Source organism: Mercenaria mercenaria, chromosome 3 (assembly GCF_021730395.1).
Source record: "Mercenaria mercenaria strain notata chromosome 3, MADL_Memer_1, whole genome shotgun sequence".
NCBI classification, from domain to species: Eukaryota; Metazoa; Mollusca; class Bivalvia; order Venerida; family Veneridae; genus Mercenaria; species Mercenaria mercenaria.
In genome coordinates this window covers 27,716,554-27,740,566 of record NC_069363.1, presented here as the reverse complement: position 1 = coordinate 27,740,566, position 24,013 = coordinate 27,716,554, and the positions used below count along the sequence as shown (strand labels likewise).

At 34.5% G+C, this 24,013-nt stretch overlaps 1 protein-coding gene across 1 annotated transcript; it reads left to right on the top strand.

Annotated features, from left to right (window-relative positions):
• The first annotated feature begins 9,561 nt into the window (after positions 1-9,561).
• On the top strand, positions 9,562-22,112 carry LOC123525212 (keratin, type I cytoskeletal 9-like). Its single transcript, XM_045304077.2, has 7 exons — positions 9,562-9,679; positions 17,860-18,073; positions 18,286-18,512; positions 18,819-18,951; positions 19,695-19,793; positions 20,968-21,095; positions 21,744-22,112. Exons 2-7 carry the CDS (start codon positions 17,876-17,878, stop codon positions 21,841-21,843), a joined length of 885 nt encoding a protein of 294 aa, XP_045160012.2. The 5' UTR covers positions 9,562-9,679; positions 17,860-17,875; the 3' UTR covers positions 21,844-22,112.
• The last annotated feature ends 1,901 nt before the right edge of the window (positions 22,113-24,013 follow it).

The window sequence follows — 24,013 nt, the reverse complement described above, 5'->3', positions numbered from 1 at the left end:
AAAGAGCAGCAATTCTGCAAATTGTATAAGGAGACCTATCAGTTTCGTCAATTCACTTGTTAGTTATCGGCCTAATTTTCCCATTATAATGTATAAATGCAGTGAAGCTTTTTGTGCTGAAATAAACAAGACGGACTTTCTATAAAATTTTAAACAAATGTGTTTCAGTACATGGGAGGCAACTCTTGATGTACTAACACATAAGTTTGTTTGTTTGTTTTGGGTTTAACGCCGTTTTTGGGTGCAATGCCCTCAGATTTAACAAACCGTCTTTCAATTTTCTTGTCGAGCTTATGACCAACCTGACAACACACTGAAAACAAGTTCCAAAGTATTTATCAAACATAACTTTCATATTGCATTTTGCAATTATATTTTTGATCCAGATATGATTAAATAGATCTACACATTTTATATTAACAACAGTATGTGAAGAAAACTAAACTGCATTATAAATATAAATTATAATAAATCTTCTTAAGCGTAAGAATAATAAAGACGCTTGATTTGATCACGTTATCGATTCTGAAACCGGCACCTGTTTTGATCATGTGACCTATTCTGAAATCCAATAACTAGTTTCAATACATTAAAAAAAATGTGTTCATGATTCTGCGTGAAAATAGCAACTAAGGAATTGCAACGCCACTGATAAGCCGATAGATTATTGATTTTTTCATCGCCGTGCCTCAACACTGTTGTGGATGTGTATTATGGAGAAACTTTATCAGTTTTAGTGCCGTTTATCAGTAGGCGAATCTATAAATATGCGGCAACATCCTATAGATCCCGATTCGCAATCTGTTAAAATATCTTTTCTGTGCAGGTATTATTTCTAAAATATTATTTCAGAAAATACAGTGCTGAAATGAAATTCTTTTCGCATGTCTAAGAAAATATTTCAAGAGATATGTTATTTGTAAAAATTAATACTATATAAAAGATAATGATAATAAAAAATAAGATAAAAACAGTGTTTTACTTGAAGTAGAATAGGTAGAAAAAATTCATTAGGCCTACTTATTCGTCAATTTGAATTTATGACTTATTTGGTTCGGGGCGGGAGATGGGGGGTGGGGATTAATTTGACAGTTTGATTTTTTGTAATTATTATCTAACCTAATAATTGTCAGTAGATTTTTTCTCTCATTGTTCGAATTCATAAAATCAGCTATGAACAGATTACTTCTGTTTTACACCAACTATTAAGAACATTTTAAAGCTTAAAGGCATATTTATGTACTTGGTCGGACCGTCCTTATTCGTGATTGTATTTTATGTATAATTATATATTTTGATCTCGAAATCAGCTGTAAATCGTTAATCAAAATCTCTTGTCCACAGACGTTGCATAAAAATGAATTGAATTTCAAATAGTTACTAAAATTTAGTACACAACTGCACGGTGCATATCCATATCGGCGGACTCTTTGCGAAATATGCTTTATCGGCGGTTTCTTGCGTCGGAACCGGCCATTCTTTGCTATAAACACGTTGGCAGTTATAAAAAGTCAGATAAACACACCAAATTAATTAAGCTATAATGTTTCCAGATAGTCATTAGCATTGAGCCTCTCTGTGCGTAATGCAGAGAGCCTGCCTGTGCATCAAAAAAAAAAAAAAATAATAATAATAAATAAATAATTAAAAAAAACTGGTATGCAGAGAGACCGCCGGTGCCACGACAAAACCGAAAGTAAGTGGTTTTGAAAAATTCCATCTACATTTCGGCCTATTTATCTTTATTATTTGGAATAATTTTGATAAATGAATACAAATAGTGCGCTTGATATGTATGATATCAAAGCAAAAACTGGTTAAAGACTGTGGAAAAAGTCGGGCTAGTGTTCCATGTCAGTACACTATCAACAAATTTCATCGAGTTGCGAGCAAAATCGCTGATAATTAAAAAGTAAACACTATAAAACATAGAAAAGACAATCTTATGTTCCGTGCTCTACTTATTTTTAAGCAGCTTACCTATATCATGGATGGCAGCTCGATTTATCGCCCCCATACCAACCTGGGCACTGTTTATAGCAAAACATAGCCGGTGCCGACGCAAAGAAACCGCCGATATAGCAGATTTCGCAAAGAGTGCGTCGATATGGATATGTACTGTGAATTGGAGAGAGCATCCTGAATATACATGTCATCTAGGGAAGGTTTGAATCCATGGAGATGTTGTCAAAAGTTATGGCATCAGAATCTTGCGGGCATGCAGTAATTTCAATAGCAACCACCACGCCACCGCAAATCAGGAGAGATTTTTTTTTTTACTTTTTCCTGAAATCCGACTTCACTATAGGGCCAATAAGAAACGCGCTTATTCTGGAAAAGTGCAGCATTGCCCGTTATATTTTGACCTCATTTTCTTGGTAATCATCACTGCAGATGTACATTTATGTTACCAGGTTAATGTATTTCATCTATATGAGGTTGCAAATGGTTTCTGATGGTGATATTCGAAGGCAGAATCACCAGAAATCTTGTTCTTTTTCCACGGGCGTTTCGTATCCTAATTTACTCGAACCTAACTGTATACGCCAGTTCGGTTAGTTCATTGATATGACGAATCACGGTTTTCATAGTGTTTAATGTATTTCTTATATTATGATATTGATAGTTTGAAATACAGGTGTATATTAAATAACCTAAAATTGAAACAGACAATGTTATTTTGATCAACAAACATAACAAACAATATGAATAATAATATCATCATATATCATGTATATTTTTAAGAAAACAGGTACTAAATTTTAGCAATAGTTGGAATGGAAAAAAGGTAGATCTATAAAAATATTTTTTACAGGTGTTTGTGTGTTTAACTAATGACGACTCCTTATTAAAATGATGCTTATTTGTAACAAAAACATTTCTGACTTTTTTAAGTATTGTACACATTAGAAAACATAGTCTAGATTTTTTCAATGTCAGTTCAAGGAAATCCTGTTCCTTTAAACTTTCACATATTGGAATATTTTGACGTTCTTTCCAAACTTTCATAAAGTGTTACAAAGTTTACCTGTTTCTGTTAGACTGTCAAGAACACATGATGTCAGGACAAAGAGTGCAAACAGAAGTATTGAAGAAATTGAAATACATTGTATAGCTTTTTCTTTTTCATTTTATCAAACCTGGCAATGAAAGGTTTTTGTTTGTCGATGAACAACTGCTGTTGAACAAGACTAGATTTTTTTATCTTTACCTTTTGGACAAAATATAGAAGTGTATTGAACACAAAGTTAATAAATTTTATTGTTGTGCACTGTTAAAGTTGTGACCACTCCATTTCTTGCCACACACAAGTGCATTACATAATGCCTGCATGCACTTCCCTGACATGAATGGGTTACATCAAGTCTTGAAACTGCAAAGAATTGCGCCCATCAGTCCTCTCAGTACTTTGATTTCAAAAGTATTTCAGTCGTGTTACGGCGGGCAGTTCCTGAATTCTGTACGAGTACAAACCTGTTCTCCGCAAGTAACTGCCAACTTCCCCACATGAATCAGAGGCGGAGGACTAATGATTTCAGACACACTGTGGTTTATCAAATAGTCACGGAGAACATACACCCCGTCCGAGGATCGAACTCACGACCCCGCGATCCGTAGACCAACGCTCTACCTACTGAGCTAAGCGGTTGGACTACTGACACTTAAGTACCGCAATTGTTGACTTGGTTTATCTATTAGTGACAGTCCACCAGGCGTATTAAAAAATCTCTGTGATTATTAATCTAATGTATAATGTTTTGTAATCTACAAATGTATATGGTAAAAGTTAATTTTAAAAAGTTAATTATGCTTACTGATTTTTTTTCAATCTTTTATTTATATTTTGTCTGCTATCTTTACATCAGCGATGCTTCCTTTTTGTACTTTTCCAAAACTACTGGGCCAGTTGCAGCTAAATTTGGAATCCGTGTTGTTATAGTGTCTGGTCCTTTGGGATCATGGAATACAATAACTTTAATATAATTGAATTCCGCTTGTAGGCTGGTCGTTTTAACTTTTGGGGTTGAATTATATATCCAACATAAACTTATTGTTGTGGAATAAGTGGTAGGTATGGAAATGAAACAAAGAAAAGAAGTCCGCACATTTTTAGCTACTGAATGAACGTCTTATAATTTTGATGTGGCCGTTACTGTGGACCATAGGCTGTATGGTTCTGTTACTTGTATACTTTAGTATAAATGTTTGCTTTGAATATCAGGAAAAGAAAGACATCTTAAGATTTCTAGCAAGTACGTAGTAGGCTACGTCTAGTATTTTACCGCGTTAGGATGTCAAAATTCAGAACATAAAATTTCTAACCACATTTAAACATACATATTACAAACTTGTCGGTATTGAAGTTAAAAGGGGAGTATTACCAAACATGCGTATCTCAAAGTCAGTAATTTGTTTATATTATTAAAATCTAAAGGAAACTGCCCTTAAGTACCACTTAATTTTCATAGTTTGGCTTGAATTTCGTTTGAGGACTTTTTTCTTGCATTGCATAAGTAACTACAGGTTATAACTCGTCAATAATATGTTATTTTTCATAGTTTGGCTTGAATTCGTTTGAGGACTTTTTTCTTGCATTGCATAAGTAACTACAGGTTATAACTCGTCAATAATATGTTGGAATTAGTGTAAGGTTCTGACATTATTTCTAGTAATATAACTGGCCCATTAAGGGGCGTGAGAGGTGTTACATATTTCATTACCTCTCGCGGACAAACACAATCAAACTGCGTCTGCTACTGCTAATTGGTTGCGCTCTGTACTTCACAGATTGTTTGGGTAGTAAGTCTTTTTTACCTTGAGCAAAGATCATTCAAGTTGTTTTCAGCCTTCCATCTTCTTTTCAAACCACCAGCTACTATTTCACAAGCTTATAAGCAACCCTTATTATACCAATTTCTATACTTGTATTAATAGCTTTTTAATTTTGCTAAAAATGTCTCCATCTTTCTCCTCAACCTCTTAGCGGTAATACAGTAAATAAACATAAATACGTCTGGCCATCCTGTATTTTTAAGGTCATCACAATCTAGTAGTGGGATACAGACTTGTAACGATCAGTGACAACACCTTTGAATGTTAAAAATACTGATATAATTGTTCTGTTAATCATGAAAGAAGTTTTTGAAAGCCTCGTTGGTAAAAAATACTAATATATTTATTCTGTTAATCATGACATATGTCTTTGAAAGCCTCGTTCGTATCTTTGTGTTATATATTTTAATGAGGTATCTTCGTTGAATAAAGATTGTTTATTATCCTCCACCACCACCACCACATCCTCCTCCTCCTCCTTCATCATCATCATCATCATCATCATCATCATTACATGCTAGAAGTGTGTGTTCTGCATGTCGTTTAATCATGACAAACATTTCTGCTATTTTTCTGTGAATCCTGCAATGAAGCGAGCACAAAGTTCCCCCTATTTGACCTTTGTTAACCGAACGACTATGACTGGAACTCGACTACTGATAGGCCTAACGTAATTGTTTGTTTAACCGGTAACTTCTCCAAGTGGATGGGAGGTAGATCTATTTGTATTTTATTTATATTTTATTTTATTTGGATAGGGCATCAAAAATATCAGTGGCTACATAGGTTGTGTTATACTTTATAAATGAAAAACATGAATAGTAGAATTGACTAATTAAGTGTGCGTCTACATTCGTTCCCTTTTAAAACTCACTTTTTGTTAACTTATGAACTTTTGCAACAAAATTAGAAGCAAATCTAGGGTAGGGGTGTTTAGCCCACTCACAACCCCCAAACAAACAACATTTTAGTCGTAACGGAAACATCTGTGCAAAATACTTTGAAAATCCTTCATGCGGGTAAGAAAAAGCGGACACGAAACAGCACAATTAGGATGATAAGACGCCAATTAATAAGATTATCGAAATAATGACATATACAATTATAAGATACAGAATACATTAACAATAAGGAAATGTAGAATAACAGTAAACCTAAGAGTCACGAAACATTTAATTTAGGCAACGAATCGTTAACCTAATGCCCTTCACGCGTGTTAATATTTTCAATATTTGTGTTAAAATTTATAATACCTTTTTAAAACGCCTAATTCATTGAGTCCTGAATTTTAACATTTAAGCATTTGATATATCTGCAATCTCGATAAATGGAACACAAGCTCAATGTAAAAATGTAGTATTTTGAAATACCATGTACTTCAGTGGAAGGTCTCTCTCCGTAATGTCATTTATCAGATGAAAACCTTTGCGCACTGAAGGGTAGCAGCTCAAACAATGATTACTTGGCTAATGGCATTCATTTAATTATGCCTCGCAAAAGGATGGCTCGTTTTTTTTTTTCATATATTAAGAAACTTACAATTTAAACATTGTACTACGTTATTGGTAGTTATCATTAGAAATTAACCAAATGTTCACCACATTTTCACCATGGCAATTCATTGACATCCGTATCAAACTTTATAGTTATTTTTGCTTGCTAACCGACTAACTTGATCGACATAAAATAACATTCACGTACATTTCTTTTGTACTGAAAATGATATATCTAAAGGCGGTATTTTCTCTGATAAAATTAACGATTTTCACTTATTACTAGTAACTGACTTACGAACAATCAATGTACAGACAATTTTTCTTCACTGAATATCATCTTTTATACCAAATTGTGAGAAAAACAATGTAAAACTGTTTTACAATTTAAAGACAACGGTTTTTTTTCTGCATTCAGTTTTGTGAAACAAAGAACGTGTATAATTAAGTCGGCATATTCAAATATAACTTCATTTTCGTTTGTGTTCTTTTTGATATCTCGCGATTTTGTTATCTTGTAAAAAACATGGACATACAACCAGCATGAACCGCCACGTTCCAATAACACAGACTCACAGAAAAGAAATCCTACAGTAGTGTATGCATGGTCGTGTCAATGATTGTCCTTTACACAAAAATGCATAGACAAAGCAAAACAAATAGACAACATGAATAAAACAAATAAGGAAACCGTGACAGTTTGGCACTGCCTTGGATTGGATAGTGACAAAACACCAATGGACAGTTTAAGCCGGCTATGCGGAAACAAACCTCACTCTTATCTACCCCCGATGTTTCCAAGTCACATGAAAGTGTTAATTAAGGTTGAGTCCCTATCAGACACAAAGGTCACAGAATGCGTGATATGTAAAACAAAAATGTTTGAAAAAATATGTAAAAAGAAAACGTGAGGGACCGAAAATACATTTGCAGGAACAGAAGGAGCCGACATCGAACATTTCTGGTTTCACAACCTGAAATTTAAGATAATAGTATTAACCTGTATCAGCATTATGAGTTTTAACAATTTTGAATGGAATCATACTTTGCAAGACATATGTTTTATGAACCATGCACGTTTGTGTATAAAATTCTATATTTATTCAAAAAGCTTTAAACAGCATTCTACCTCATAAAATACCAAATCAAAAAGAGATAGTGAAGCAAGACAATGCTAAAATTTGGGACTGACTGTAATTTCAAAAAGAAATCACGCGTTAGTGAATCATTTTAATACGGAATCCTGACATGTCAAGTTGTCAAACAGCGACGCTAGGCTATTTGGATGCTAAGATATAGGCTGGTAGGATGTTGAGTATATGAAGATAGGTGTGGTTGAAAGTCTGCTTTGCGTGCACGCGCATTTCAAAATGTACGTGCACGTATAAAAATATGCGTAAATATATACGTTTACCTGTGTGTTTTACGTGCACGCGTAAATATGTAAAAGCATGCTTATGTGTACGCGCGCGTGTTTATTTACGAGGATTTGTAATCACGCGTGCACGTATAAATTTACACGTGCACGTACACATATGTGCGCATGCGCATAAATGTACGCGTGGACCTATAAATTTACGCGTGTACGTCCATATATGAGTGCACGTGTATATATACGAGCATCCAGAATTACGCATGTGTCACGTGTACCGAGCGTACTAATTATTAAACTGTAAATATATAATTTTTCTCGAGCTATCTGCTTTTGATTAATATAAAACGTGTATAAAGAATTTTCCTTAAGCTGTCTTGCTTCTGATTAGTTTGACCAATGATTTGTAAATGATTGTTTGAAACATAAATCAACTAAAATCAAGCAGATAATCAACTCAATCCGTGGTCCTTATTGTTCACTTACTGGTATCAAACAGCCTATATTTCTGACCTTTAACCAGCTGTTTTAAATCGTACGTTTCAACAACTTGTCTCGAACTACTCGACCTAGAATGAGTATATGGATTGGAAACCCTACAAGTATGAGCATACGCTGCAAGGATGAGGGACTGACCTTTCCACAACCCATGCACCTAGGTCCAAACCTTAAAACTAATTCAACCCAAATGTCTCAAACACCTAACAATTTTGTCCTAAACCACTGTTTTAACCCTTGTCTCAAACTATGTTTTAAACCTTGTCTCAGACCTACCAAGGTTCAGCACTATAACCTTAAACCATCAGCTTATACTGCGACCCGGACCAATAAAATAATATAGCTATCAAGAAGACCCAGCAAGGATGAGCCTAAGCTGCAAATATGAGTGTGCCTCACCTAAATTATTTATTACCAAAGTCCCAGTTATAATTATGACTTATTTATTATAAATTATTTCTCCAGTTTCTCTACGATCTGCCCAAACTGGATGCGCAGTGTGTATTTATATGGCCGTATGACGTCACTTGCATACGGACATACCTCTGACTTTTACATAGACTACTGTATACCGATACAATTTACCGAAATGCACTTAAAGCGCGAAAGGACCAATTTCGCGACACATGCATGCGTAAAATTATACGTCCACGTATACATTTATGCGTGCACTTGTAAATATAAAGGTGCACGCATCCAGAATTACTCGTTCACGCATAGAATTATACGTCCACGTATTTATTTACGCGTTAATTTTGAATATATATAGGTGCACGCATATTTTTATACGTGCACTTACATTTTGAAATATGCGCGCACGCAAAGCACACTTTCGGCCCAAATGGTACAAGAAGGCGTGGTAGAAGTGTAGATTAGCGTTAGTAGGTTGATGGTGATAGGACATCAATATTGTCATCATAGTATTCTAAAAGCAGGATTTTCATTCTTGATTTCATACTTTTATTGATATCATGCCATCCTGCTATTTATATTCTACTATCCTATCATTTCCATCCTACTACCCTACAGTGGTCTAGTGGATAAGGTGTCGGCCGCTTAATCCAGGAGTCATGGGTTCGAGCCCCACTGGGGTCACGACAATGACCTCTCATATGACACCAGTACTGGCCTTTCCGGGAAGCGGACTCGAGGTTCCAATAAGCTTGAAGCTTTCATCACAATCGAGCTAAAAAAAATAGTTAACTAACTACTACCATACAATCGGGATTTGATAAAAAGACGATGTGCGATGAGAGGATATGAACACAACAGGACTCCGTATATTTGCATAGGACTGTTTTTTAAACTTTCGTGATTTCGTTAAAAGATCAAATATTTATATTCATGATTCGATATTTGATACCACAAAGAACAAGTTTTTTTTTGGCCCCGGAAAGGCGTTGTCAGTTACCAACGTCTGCTCTATATAAGAAATAATTGAGACAGAGTGCGGCACTTCTAAATTATCCTGCGAGGAGCAAAGGTAAGACATATTTGATATTATAATAAAAATAATTCGAAAATAAACTGAATAACTTCGTGATACACTTTATAATATGTTTCATAAATACTGAAAGAGATATGGAATTATTTCTGGTTGTGTTGTTTTACTTTATCAATGTATGTTCGTGACAATACATACATCGCTGAAGAGTTTTGTCTCGAAATGCCGCGTGTTTTGACCGTGGCTATTTATAATGGATCATTGTTCTTGTTTCTAAAACGTTTACAGTTATAATGTTTAAAGATGAAATTAAATGCACTTCTAAACTGACTCATTAAAAAACGGTGATTAAAAGAAATTCTTATTATTTATGTGAATATATCTATATTAATTTTTGTTCGGAACTAAACTGAGTAACACTAAGATGTACGTTTAGATTATGCTTTGCTAATATTATTTGTTGTTTAAAATATATATAAGATACAAAATCGAAAGAATTTAACTGTATACCTAAAAATTGTGATATTTCGTTAAGTTATTTACAGGTATATATGAAGCAGAGCTGGCAATTTTAATTTATAATATTGCCAACTAGAATAATATAACAAAGATGGAAATACAGATCACAATAAGTCATATCATAAATATGAAACTTTATAAAAAGAAGTCCACGTATTATCCGCATTTATTTAAGTTGAAATATTTTGAACAAATATTTTATTATTCACTCTTATTTCTCCCCTTTGTTCTGTGACAACACTCAGTCATTTAATAAAATCAATTTTATTATTGACAAAAAGAAAACTTTTGAAATATCAGTGTTGAATATTTATTAAAATTTAACCTAACTGGACTTTGTAATAAGCTCCGGTCTTTGACACAAATGTTTTACTATAAACTGGCGGTATACTGCTCTGTTATCTGAGTTGCCGTTGGTCGGATCGGTCCTTTTTAAAACGCTTTTAGCTTAGACATTTTAGATACGGCTAAAAAGGCGTTCATTAAGTGATTGCAGATTTGTTGATTGGGAAATCAAGTGAGCCAAACACGAAGAGTAACTAATCATTAATGACATATGGTCCTTGCAAATATGTTTCAATGCAATGACATATAACAATCTATTTTCTTATGAATTCGCAAAAGAATTTACCCAAAAATAAATTGTATTTTACATTTCATCATATAATGTAGCCAGTATAATTAGGTTTTACGGTTTTCGGAGATATTTTTTTTTAAGTAGTAGGAAATGAATCATCGCAATACGTTTAAAATATTTATTTTAGGGTACATGAGACTCCAAATGTTACTGTTGGAAAGTTGTAATAAAATATATCTTGAATGCGGTACATCTGTTATTGTGTTAACATTATTAAATGTTCTTTGCATATAATAATGTACGAGTATAAAACTGGTTTAAAATATGGGACAACAAACTGTTAAAAGATTGTTGGTAATCAGTCACGAATTCTTAAAAAGAACTTCTAGTGTACAAATTTACAATTGTAAATAAAAGTTTAATATGAATAAGATAATAAGTAAACAATATAAGCTCAAGAAACTGGAACTCCGAATAATTGTGAAACGTACTTTCATAAAGGTCGTGCGAGTTCAAAATCACACTTTGAAGTTATCAAATCAACGACGTTATGTAATCAAACGCATTATTTTAAGACTCATTTGATTTTAAAAGCGGAGATACGGACACAGGGCGATCACAAATTGCTGATGCTACCTCGGAAATACGGACACAGCGGGATCACAAGTTACTTTATAATCACACAGATAATTGGTTGCTACTTTGCTTTTGAACCAACTGTAAAAATATTCTGCTATAAATGAATAAACAACACTATGTTAAGTTCACTTCATATATTATACCAATGTCCATTCATCAATAATTAAACTTTTATATAGATCTACCGAGGTACCATTAAGGCTGCTGTTAGATCGTCTTAATAAAGTCAGATCCACTGAGGTACCATATAGGCTACAGTTCGATCTGATCAACGTCCTAAAAACAGTTCATTCATTGAAAAAAAGTAGCAAAGTTCTTGCGCTTGTCCTGAACAGCTGAAAGTTTCTATAGAGTGGAGAAATGTGGCCGCTACGTGAAAAACCTAATATGCTGCCAAAAATTTCTTTGGAAAATTCTAGCTCCAAATGTGCTTCCTCGTTAAATGCCTAGACCGTGGAAAATTAAATTTATAAAAGCTCTCCCCCGAATTACCGCGTGACTAAATGGCGCCTTAGATCGGACGCTACAGTGATACAAATTATTACACCTAAACCTGCTTAGATACCATGCGCGAGCAATAAACTAAACTTATACCATGTACAACAGCGCTTATACAATGCGCAACACCAAACTGTGCTTATACCATGCACAACTGCGCTTATACCGTGCGCAACACCAGACTGTGCTTATACCATGCACAAACTGCGCTTATATCATGCGCAACACCAGACTGTGCTTATACCATGCACAACACCCTACTGCGCTTACACCATGCGCAACACCATACTGTGCTTATACCATGCACAAATGCTCTTATACCGTGCGCAACACTATAATGTGCTTATACCATGCACAACTGCACTTATACCATGCGCAACACCAGACTGTGCTTATACCATGCACAACACCATACTGCGCTTACACCATACTGTGCTTATACCATGCACAACTGCGCTTATACCATGTGCAACACAATGAACTAGTAAAATTTCGATTTTTGCTGTGCAGTAATAACGGGGGGGGGGGGGGGGGGGGGGGGGGGGGGGGGGGGGGGCTTTAGCATACGTTATACACAAGTATATTCAAAATGAAAAGAAAGTAAGGGTTACTTTTTATACAAGCACGTGTGAAGCTAGAATTTCCGCCACAAAAAAGAAAGAAAATAGGTTTTTATTTCTTTTTCCGCCAAATTCTAGAAATCATAATTTTTTTTCTTTTTCCGCCAAATTCTAGCGAACAAACTGTATTAGAAAGCTTTTTAATGCCTCTAGAGTTAAATCAAGACCAGTGTCTGAAAGGTGAACGCCATCCGGCCTAAATAAAGCGCTGTTTTTGTGGTCTATATCTATTGTGAAGTGTCTTCCTCGACTATTTTCACTTACGAGTTTAAGACCGATGTAGTTTATACGTTTCCGTTTAACCTCGACACGTTTGACAGATTCAGCACCGGACCATAAAATCCTTTGGAAAATATCTAGCCAAACAATAACAGCGTTAGGAAATGTCTGGAAAAATACCGAATACCTTCGGACACTTTTCGAATTAAGCTACAAATACTAATCGATGTAAGCCACCGAGATGAATAACTATTACCCTCGGGCTTGTGTTTTGTAACATTCTCCATTGCAGCTGCCTGTGAAAGTCTATCCATTTAAGGCCCCTGACCCCAAACCATCCGATAGATGTATTGTTTGGCAAGCACAAGTTCGGCTGGCCCATATCATTTGCTCTTTTGCCGGCCCAGTAAAGAATCGAATCAGACAGGATCCATATATCTGTTGACGATATAAATTTAGAATTAAAATAGTATTGTACTGATTTAGCCCATATATGCAAACTGATCAAGCTTAAGATTACATGACCTACTGAGGTACCGTTTCGGCTGCAGTTAGATCATTGTATGACCGGTTTTATAATAATTATTATTATTATTATTATTAAATTATTATTTTAAATTAGGCCAAAATTTGATATTTGCATAAATCTGATTCGACTATTTGATTGCTGGCTTACTAATCATTATCCCAATTATTATTATTATCATCAATAACAACAACAACGGCATTATCATTACAGTCGTTATTGACGCTGCCATCTCTGTTCTTATTATTGTATTCTTATGTAAGATCTGTATGCGTAAGACCTCCAACGCCCCAGCTTCTGAATTGTTGCCATTTTCACACCATCGACAGCTAATTGAGTTGCTCTGCCTATGCGAAATGAGTGCGATGTATAGTGACCGCTATACAGGCCTGCGTGCCTAATGCATTTACTCAAGACTGTGGTAAATTGATATCTAGTAAGGGGCTTGCCGTCCTGGTGCACCAAAAGTTGACCTTCGACAGAGGGACGAAATTTGCTGTACCGAAGTAAAGCCCGGACTGGACAATAACCTCCATTTTCAGCTGGAATTATTAAGATATTTGGTGGACCAGACTGGTTTGTTTTAGACTGGCGAACACTTATTATTACCGATTTATAGCAATCTCTGAAACTGACGTCACTCAAGCGCAAAGGACGATGTTTGTAGCTTTCCGTAGAATAAACTAATTCCCCTACCCTAAACAAACCAAAATAAGTACAAAACTGGTATAGAATAATACGTTTTCATATTCAGTACTACAGACGTACGGAATGCTTGCCAATTTTTTTTTAAGAATTCCAAGAGTAATAGGTGATCTCGAATCAGGGTTAGCCTTTGACCTGCGACATCCTTCCAACAGCTTTCCAACTATAAATGAGTTAGTTGGATCGTGAAAACCGAAGACTTTGTGAAAGAAGTCTACCCCAGAAACGTAGGTCTTAGTAGTGGCTGGCGTGCACCCGAGCTCGAAACAATATGAAATGAATAAGGCCACGTGCTTGGTTTCGTATGGCAGTTGGCAACTTAAAGAGTACTGCTTACAGAATTTTTGAAAGACTGAAATAGCGGTTTGGTATGTTTTAATGGTGTTCTTTGCGAGGCTTTCTTTTAGTAAAAGTGCGACTCTTGCCTGAATACTTCCCAAAGATGGATTGGCTGGGGGGTTCGTTTTGAAGAGGCTGCGCTTTTGGTGCGTGGCATTCCCTGTTTGATATTTCTCTTTGTTTTTTTTTTTTGGCATTGGACACTGTTCGGAATTCGCTTCTGGGGCCAGAGTTCGGAATCGTTCCCACTGAAAACGAGACAATGAGTCACATATGTCATTTTTTGCGCCAGGGACATGAGAGGCTTTTATGAGCATGTTATACTTCAAGCAGCGCATTGTAATACATCGTACAAGGGTCATAACGCGTTCAGGTTTTGATAAAAAGGAATTTAGGATTTGGACAACTGCGGCGTTGTCACAGTTAAAAACAATTTTTTTACAGGTTAACTTATCGCCCCAAATATGTAGTGCGACGAGGATGGGAAATAGCTCCAACACAGTTATATCCCTTGTAATGTTTTCCTGTTCCCATTCCTGTGGCCACCTGCCACTACACCAATGACCCTGAAAATAGGCACCAAAACCGAACCCCCCTGCACTGTCAGTGAAGAGCTGGACAGCCTCGTTGGAAGACCAGTGGCGGTCGTAGAACACTGATATGCCATTATTTTTCTTGTTCGGCCATTTATGACCTTGCGGAAAGAGACAGCTGTGACGTCATTCCGCGTGCATGTGATGAAAAACAAACATCGGCACTTTCCGTTAGCACCGAGAATACCCGACCTTTCATGTGGAGTCGTCAGTTTAAAGAGAATTCCTATAGTTTTTTTTCTTTCATAGAATTTTTTTAAATTCACATATATGATAGGAAAATTTGTGCTGAAAACAATGAACATATAAAAACAATAGGTCACCAGGCTTGTTTTTGTGAAAAATTGTTTTGAACACACCCACTGTTGCTGAAAACTGCCAGCGATTTTTCAACATTTTCTTAATTTCTGCTTTTTTATAGATACCAACCAAAATATACATCCAGGCAGCACAATACGTTTTTTCTTTTACAGATTTCATTATATACTTATTTGATATCATAGTCATATTGTAATACTCTATCCTTACAATAATGGTACAAATGAAAAAAAATATTGTTTCATATTTACTTTTAGTGAACTTTTTTCAATGAAAATATCCATAGTGAAGAATATTTTTTTAATTTTGAAAAAACTCTTTCATAGAATTTTTTCTTTTTCTTCTTGTGTTATAGATAATTGTATTGTGAGCATAAAAATGGCTAAAAATGTATGGGTCACCAGGCTAAATTTTATGTTAAGACCGCTAGAATCAACACCTGTCCGGACGGAAATTGCGCGAACCTGGCCAAATTGATTACATGTATGTTTGCTAAAACTCTAAAAAAAGTTTTAAAAATTCTTAATTCTTTCTATAATTGAATACTAAATAATCTGAAAGGTGATATTGTCTTATCAGTACTAAAGTCAATTATCTTCATTATATGAACAACACTGTCTTTGTACTAAATGCGATGTGAAAACACAACCACAAAAAACAGCTAGATACCTGTCAGGCATGATACTTGTCAATACAACATAAACCAGTATCAACATTTGATTACTGATATAACTTATCAAAAATGTTATTTCATTCAAAATTCCTCATATTTCAGATTGTCTGTAACATGTTTCAACAAATGTTGACTTCAGTTCAGATTTCCATAGAAAGTGTCGGCTGCGCAGAAAGATGCGCATAAAAAACTATAGGAATTCCCTTTAAATTGAACTCAATTAAGTGACAAGAAGTGACTGTAATATAATATTATTTCGCTAAAATAAATATGGTTATTCACGAGGAATAACCACAATTATTAATCGCCATTGGCCAAATACTTATCCTTTTTTGCAATTCCGTTAAATAAAATAAAAAACTTAAAATTCTTATTGCCTAGGGTAGTCAATAAAAGTGAACCAGTTTTTGTCACTTGATTATTTGCGCAGTATATTTGCTGTAAAATGTACCATTTACTCATTTCTTTGGAAAAATTAATCAGTCCTACCCTCTTTATTTTTATATTACTTTATATTACAATTTTTCTATGTACACACGTGACAATTTATTGTCAAAATACTTCTTTTTTTATCCGTCGTTTTTATCACGTGGTCATGCGAAATCGTAGCGATTTCTCGCACTCTATAGTAAAAGTTCAATAAAAAAGAAAAAAATCATCTTGGTTTACCAGCAAGGGTGGATATTTGTGGTAACGCGGAAAACGCAAAATCTGCGAGCCAAAGGCGATGGATTCCATTGTCTGACTCGTTACAAACGGGACGATCACAGCATACACGGAAAATGATTGAGTTCATTAAACTTTTTAATAAATCATCAGCCAAAGCAGTGATCAATGTTAGAAGGTTCCTTCCTCTGGTATATAGGTGTGCCACCATTTATATTCGGGGACATTGGAAACACATTTAAGGACAATCTTTCATTAGGTTTCGTGATAAACTATGTATATTTTTATATTACTTTATATTACAATTTTTCTATGTACACACGTGACAATTTATTGTCAAAATACTTCTTTTGTTTATCCGTCGTTTTTATCACGTGGTCATGCGAAATCGTAGCGATTTCTCGCACTCTACAGTAAAAGTTCAATAAAAAAGAAAAAAATCATCTTGGTTTACCAGCAAGGGTGGATATTTGTGGTAACGCGGAAAACGCAAAATCTGCGAGCCAAAGGCGATGGATTCCATTGTCTGACTCGTTACAAACGGGACGATCACAGCATACACGGAAAATGATTGAGTTCATTAAACTTTTTAATAAATCATCAGCCAAAGTATTGATCAATGTTAGAAGGTGCCTTCCTCTGGTATATAGGTGTGCCACCATTTCTATTCGGGGACATTGGAAACAGATTTAAGGACAATCTTTCATTAGGTTTCGTGATAAACTATGTATATAATTTCTAAATAATAATCATTAAAAACACGCTTACTCTCTGTTCCAATTTTTGTTATTATTTTCAATTAATGTTGATAAAAATTTTAAGATTATTTGTATGGGTTTGTTTGATATCGTTTCGGTGAATCCCCGGCGCATACATTTGGCCCGTGGAAAGTTATTTGCCTCTTGAAAATTATGTCTAGTATACGTGTATACATTTAGGATATTTACTTGACACTCGTCGGATCATAACAAATTAGCACACACTTACTTCGCTGTTATCCACCGATGCTTTAGCGCCAAGAATCCGATAGCTATAAATACTTATTAGCCCGATGATTTGAATTTTTTCTGTCAGCCATTTGTCGGCGCCGGCGTCCGCATCCAAATTTGGTTTTGGAATTTTTGTATGTAAGCTAAGTGTCTCAGTATCCACTAATTGGAATGATCTGACATGTATTGCGCAGGTTCCATAACTCTATTTAGCATCTGTATAAAGTTATGTTCCATTTTAACTTTACAATCTTTTGTTAAGTTTTGCATGTAACCTGGTTCTAGTATCACTTATCAGTCAACAATGGGATTTGATCCAAATGTTTATTTATCTTCAGATAATTCAGATCCAGAATGCTGACTGTTGCAGTTCTCGTGAGCCTGTTGGCCTTTGTGAGCGCCCATGGCAACAACAATATGATGGGTGGCGGCATGAATAACCAGTTTGGTCATGGGATGTATGGACAGGGCATGATTAGTAGCGGCATGGGAGTGGGGGGCAATAATTGGATGGGAAATATGGGCATGCACAACAATGGCATGAGTCAACTGGTATGAAAATTACAAATAACAGAGACCCTACTTGAATCAGTTAACTCTAAGATATTTACAATATGTTGGCAGAGAATTCGTTTTTGTTATTTTTTCATAAGTTACTGTTATATGCATTTCAGTGAAATACATTTATACCTCTTCTAATTATACGTTGTTATAACCGCATTGCATGCATCTTTTAAACCATAGTATATTTATTATCGTTTTAGCTCCGTTATTTCATGGGCAACCATGGAGGTAACAATGGCGGTTACACGGGAGGTAACATGGGCGGCATGGGAGGTAACATGAACGGTGGTCAGATGGGCGGTAGTGGACACATGGGTGGAATGGGCGGCCAGCAAGGCATGATGGGCGGTAGAGGACAAAGGGGTGGAATGGGCGGTCAGCAAGGCATGATGGGCGGAATGGCTTTTCTTCTTCTACAAAATCTTCTGTAAGGAAAAAATAAACGATTTTCAATTAAATCATTGTTTTACAACTAAAGTTACGGCTGAGTTTGAAATGCAAACTTGTTCTTTGTCAGTTTCAAATATTAATTATCAACCAACTAGATAATATTATTTAAATTTTGATTCTGAACTTTAAAAACATTGTCAAACATTGTAATGTAGAATAGTTTTACTGAGTTTTAGCATTAAAAAGTAATTTAAGCTACAGCAGTGTATTTTAATGCTCTATTGATACATAACATAATTGTTATATGAGAGACAGAAACGTAGAACCGTTATTTCCTCTTCAGACAAAACAAAGGCGGGCATGGTAACCAAGGTGATCAGATGAACAAAGAGGAGATGGAAGGTGCTGAAAAATTGATGAAAAAGAAGATGATGATGGAAATGGCAGAGATGATGGCGATGTATATGGATCACAAGGTAAAGGCAGGAAGATCTCCTTGTTTTATTCATACCTTATTGGATTGTGAAATAAAACAGGGTTTCATGTGTTGAATATTATTTCCATTCTTATGGCTTTTGTAGTAAACAATCGATTATGTTCTGTTCATTTGTCAGTTAAACACATCTAGACGGTAGTTGACTGGTATAAACAACACCGAACCAAATTGCTAAGAAATCCCATTCTCAACAACAATTTTACGCTCTTCAAAGTGAGGATCTTTAGAGAATATATCTTAACCAAAAAATTATGACATTAAAAGTATGTAAACATTTTATTTTAACATCACATTTTGCAAAATGTCAAATTAATTACATTTTATTGTTTCAAATTTACTTTCCTTTTAGCAATAATAAAGCTTGTTATATTTTATCATTTATCATTTCCTTTGTAATTCTATTGTTTTATTAATTTGACTAAAAGCAAACATAATGATGCTCTGCAGATCACAAACTGAGAATATGTACAGTGTTTTGGTTTTTTTTTGTTTTTGTTTTTTTTGCTGATTTCAATATTGGTTGTGTTGCAAAAGACAAATTTGCCTATGCTGATTCTCATAAATATATGGAATACTTATCAATTTTGTTCAGACATGTCCTTGACAGCTGTTCTGTACCGACTACATACAACTGAGTATGTATTGCAGTAAGTATTTCTTTTATTACATGTCTAATGACATTTTAAAGATATTTAGACTTAGATTATTTAATCTATTTTGCAGGAGAAAGAAGATGAGTTTAAAGAAGCTATGGAATACATGTGTTACATGGTGAATGCCACATACGAGGCCTACAGGAGAAATAGATCTGAAGTGTATCAAGTAAGTTGTTTCATTGTTCCTGCATAGTTGCGTAGTTCACCCAATATTGTATACATGTATGCAATCAGTTTTTATCAGTGGTTACCTAGCTTAAACATGTACCATTGCCATGTTGTAAAAAAGGATGCCCACTTTCTGCTTCGTGTTTTTCAGACATATTTTCATGTTTTGTCACAAAGAAAAAAAAAAGAAAAGAAAAAAAAAAAAAAAAAAAAAAAAAACAGCTACATCACATATTATTATTATCTTAATATTGTTTGATAAAGCTTTTTAATGTATTTCATTAGTTAAGGGCAACATTCCATTTCAAATATTTTTTAGCTGAAATAGATATTGTCAATAAGATGAATGTATGTTAATTCAATTGTAGTTCTTTAAAATAATTATCATTTGCATATATCGATGTCGTTCAGTGCATTTGTTTTACTGTTGTTTGTAAATGGATGAGACTGTAATAAATTACGGTATATATAGACATGTGACACGTTGAGAACATAGAATGCACATATCAAACAGAAATAAAACGAAAACAAAACTCGATAATTATTGTTAAACAAATAGTTCTGGCAACAAGTGTTATCGGCTTGATCTGATCATGGTTTAGAAAAGAATGAATATTTTGACATATTACAATTATTTTAAAGTTTTCTAAAGATTAATAACTATAGATCGGAAAGTTAAGTACTTCAGAGATCCAGTGATAGAAAAATGCCTCAGTATATTTATCAAAAATACACTGCATTTGTGAAACTGGAAATAAAAAAAAAACATATCCTTTTAAAAGAAAGAGAGATATAGCATGTTACTTCACCGTGTATAAAATGTATGCCCTACATGGTATGATAAGAACAAATTACAAGTTGAAATGAGGAAGCTTCCCCTTGAATTGGCCAGATACTTGTAAAATATTGAAACTGTTCATTAAACCGGGATGTGACTAGCAAACACGCATTAACCGGAAAACAATGTTATTAAAATATTTCCCCCACCGAGTTATGTTTTAACATTGTCTACAAAGAATAGCCTTGTTTAGATGGCCTGACGGCGCTTTGAGCGCAACAACTTTCGCGAAAAATGATCTGCAGCCAGATTGGAACTTCAGCTATTTAACTCCTTATACTATAACTAAAACAATAACCCATCAACCAATGCCTCTAAACGTTTTGATTTGCAGAAGACCGACGATGCTATGATGACAAGCCTAGGAAAACAGGTTGAACAAATGGGCGAAAGTGAAAAAATGGATTATACGGTTAAGATGATGATGGACGAACCGCAAAAGTACGCAGAGATCTTCCTAAGGTGAGTAGTGTATTAACATCGAACCAAAGCACCATTCCAGTGCTTTAAATTTGATATACATCTGTTTAAATAAATATTATGCATAATTTATGGTTAGAAAGGCACAATTTTTATTATAGCACTTGACGTATAATTATACAGTTAGAGCAATAAAGGGGTGGAAATGATAATTCTTTCTGCTATGTTAATCAATACTATGAATTCACTAATCGGCAAATAGGATTTAATAATAAATAAATATATTTTATGTTCAAAAGAAAAATGTGTCGCTGCCATGTTGTCTGCCATTAGCCGGTTGCTTATAACGGGATATTCTTTTTCTCGTAATTTACCGAACGTTCTGATTTGAAATGTTCCATGCTTATAGTTTTACTGAACAAACGGTTTGAATACTGGGGCTTTCGCGGGCTATGTAAAGGTTATAAAGTAAAGTAATGACCAAAACATAATTTGGTTTGAATTACATACATATAAAGTTGAATTAGTTAAACACTTACAATTTTAACGATGTATTGTAATTAGAATAATTCGGCACACTGATTTAAATGTGTAAAACAATGAATTTAGAACACAGATCTGGACAGGCTTTGTCTTGTAAATATATTAGTTATAAATTAAAATATATAATGTATTTACTGATATTTTCAGATTCGCTACCTGGGCTTGCATGTCCGGGGATGCTTATGTAAACAGTGCCATGAAGATGGAGAAGATGGAACGGGGCGAAGGTGAATGTGTGCATGATTAAAATTTGTGGGCGTGATTAATTTTCTAAGACATTTACAAGACAGAGTGAGAGACGATTTTTGAATGACGATCGCATATGTTGATCAGCTTTAAATGGATAAGACTCGAAAATAATAAGAAAGATGAATACTATGGATAATTTCTGTAAAAGTAAAATTCAATTTTTCAAAATAAATTTGTACACTTTATTACCATTATTATAATATATTTCATATATGTTTTGGTTGGAAATAAAATGACAAAAGTATTTTATAAAATATTCCACACGAATTTGTCTTGAGTGTTTTAGTTTCAAGTTTATTTTCATCCAGACGTGTACACGTAATGATTCAGTGTAAGAATAATGATGCATGGAACTCAAGACAGTTGAAAATAGTTCCATATGTACCAACATTATTTGTCAGAAAAAAGGCGCACATGTGCAAACACAATTATGAAATTAACGAAGGAGAATGAATGTTTCAAAATAGCCTTACAAATTACAGCTAGTTAAATACGTTTTTGTCTTGTTTTTACAATTCATGAGGTCGTTTAAGTCTAAATGAGCTGGGATGGTTAAAGTTATACATTAGCAGGAAACTATCTTGCTATTGATATCAAATAGTCAAATTCAAACTGGTAATAAAATCCATGTCGTATTTTTTTCTGACAATTTTCAATGTTATAACAGTGACCTTTAAATAGGATTGATTCATTGAAAGTATCAAAATATTCAAAGTAAAGCTCGTCAAAACAAAACAATGATAAAGATCTTAAGGATAAGGCACGTTCCAAGAATGCAGTCTTCTGTAGAAGTGAATGTAAGGTTGTGTACTCAATTAACACTTACCCTGCTAAATTTCTGTAATGAACTTGTCCATAATACCATAAACTGTTGAAAGGTGTGCTTACCAAAACGATACTGACTGAATGGCGAAAAGTGCTGACCATGATCATATTGCACGGATGTGCAGGCTGATCTTGGTCTGCACTGGTCGTAAAGACAGAATGACTTGACGCCAGCAGGCTAAGGGTTAATGTATACACACAATACAGTACATAAGCAAGGTAAATATAAAGAGGAATAAGGTCAGTAATATTCTCTAAAGATACGTAATTCGGGTCTAAATTGGTTGTAGTTTATATGAAAGTGATGTTTAACCTACACAACGAGGAAAACATATGCATCTGTGATGTAGTTAAAGAAGTCCAAAATAAATAGGTCCAATTTTATCCATGTTTGTGTATTTTCTTGTAAAACGAGTGCTTTAATTAAAACATGATATATTTCAAACAGTGATTTGCCGCTGTGCTCTCATGATGGAGAAAATCACTGTTTGAGATATACTATTATTATGATACTAACATAATATCAAGGATTTTCATCTGCATCCTTGGTGACATCCACAAAATATTTGCTTCTTTCATGTGGTTTTCTTTTCCATGATGTAATAATTGTAACAACAGTGATTTTGCTGTAAAATAACACACCGTTTCAGTCTCCCTTTTATAGGAAAACAATCGGATCTAGAAGGCCAGTTTTGTAGATCTGAACAGGGGGTCTATGTGCACACAAAAACCAATATATGTCCTTTTAAGGTAGTAGACCGTCACTGACTAGCGTTTCACTAGGCACTATTCACCTCAAATGTTCTTTCTACTTTTTTTCAATTTGTGATAGATCATCATGGAAAGTAGGTGTAAGAAAAAGTAATATTCTCTAAATACATGCAAATCGGGTCTAAAGTGGTTGTACTCCAAACCAAAAGAAGAATTCAGTATTTGAATAAGTAACCTTTAACCTTCACAACAAGTGAAGAAATACGATGTGGTACCGCTTTGGAACGGTCGGTGGCAAAACACTACTAGTCTGTAAAACTGCGAAAAATAATCTCCACCACGATCACTGAATTCTAACTTTTAAACTGTTTTGAAGTAAATCCCTTGGCCCCTACATTTATTCTTGAAAATTTTACGATTCTTACCCTTGAAAGTATATCTTCAACACTTTCAAATCAATCTGATTTAATTTCTCCAAAAGTGTAATAAGGCAAATTATTTGAATTAGCATTGTTTTATTTATGACAAAGTTCACGGTGAAACATTTACATAAGCTGTTTTAACTCGATACTTTCTCCTTGGCAAAAAGTTATTTTCTCTGTAACTCTTAAAACACCAATCGTGATCTACTA

Bases quoted from the DNA above. Each gene is read 5' to 3' on its own strand.
- LOC123525212 (XM_045304077.2), top strand. From the start codon at position 17,876: ATGCTGACTGTTGCAGTTCTCGTGAGCCTGTTGGCCTTTGTGAGCGCC. The intron at 18,513-18,818 runs GTAAGGAAAAAA...TTTCCTCTTCAG, and splicing joins CTTCTTCTACAAAATCTTCT to ACAAAACAAAGGCGGGCATG. The intron at 18,952-19,694 runs GTAAAGGCAGGA...TCTATTTTGCAG, and splicing joins CGATGTATATGGATCACAAG to GAGAAAGAAGATGAGTTTAA.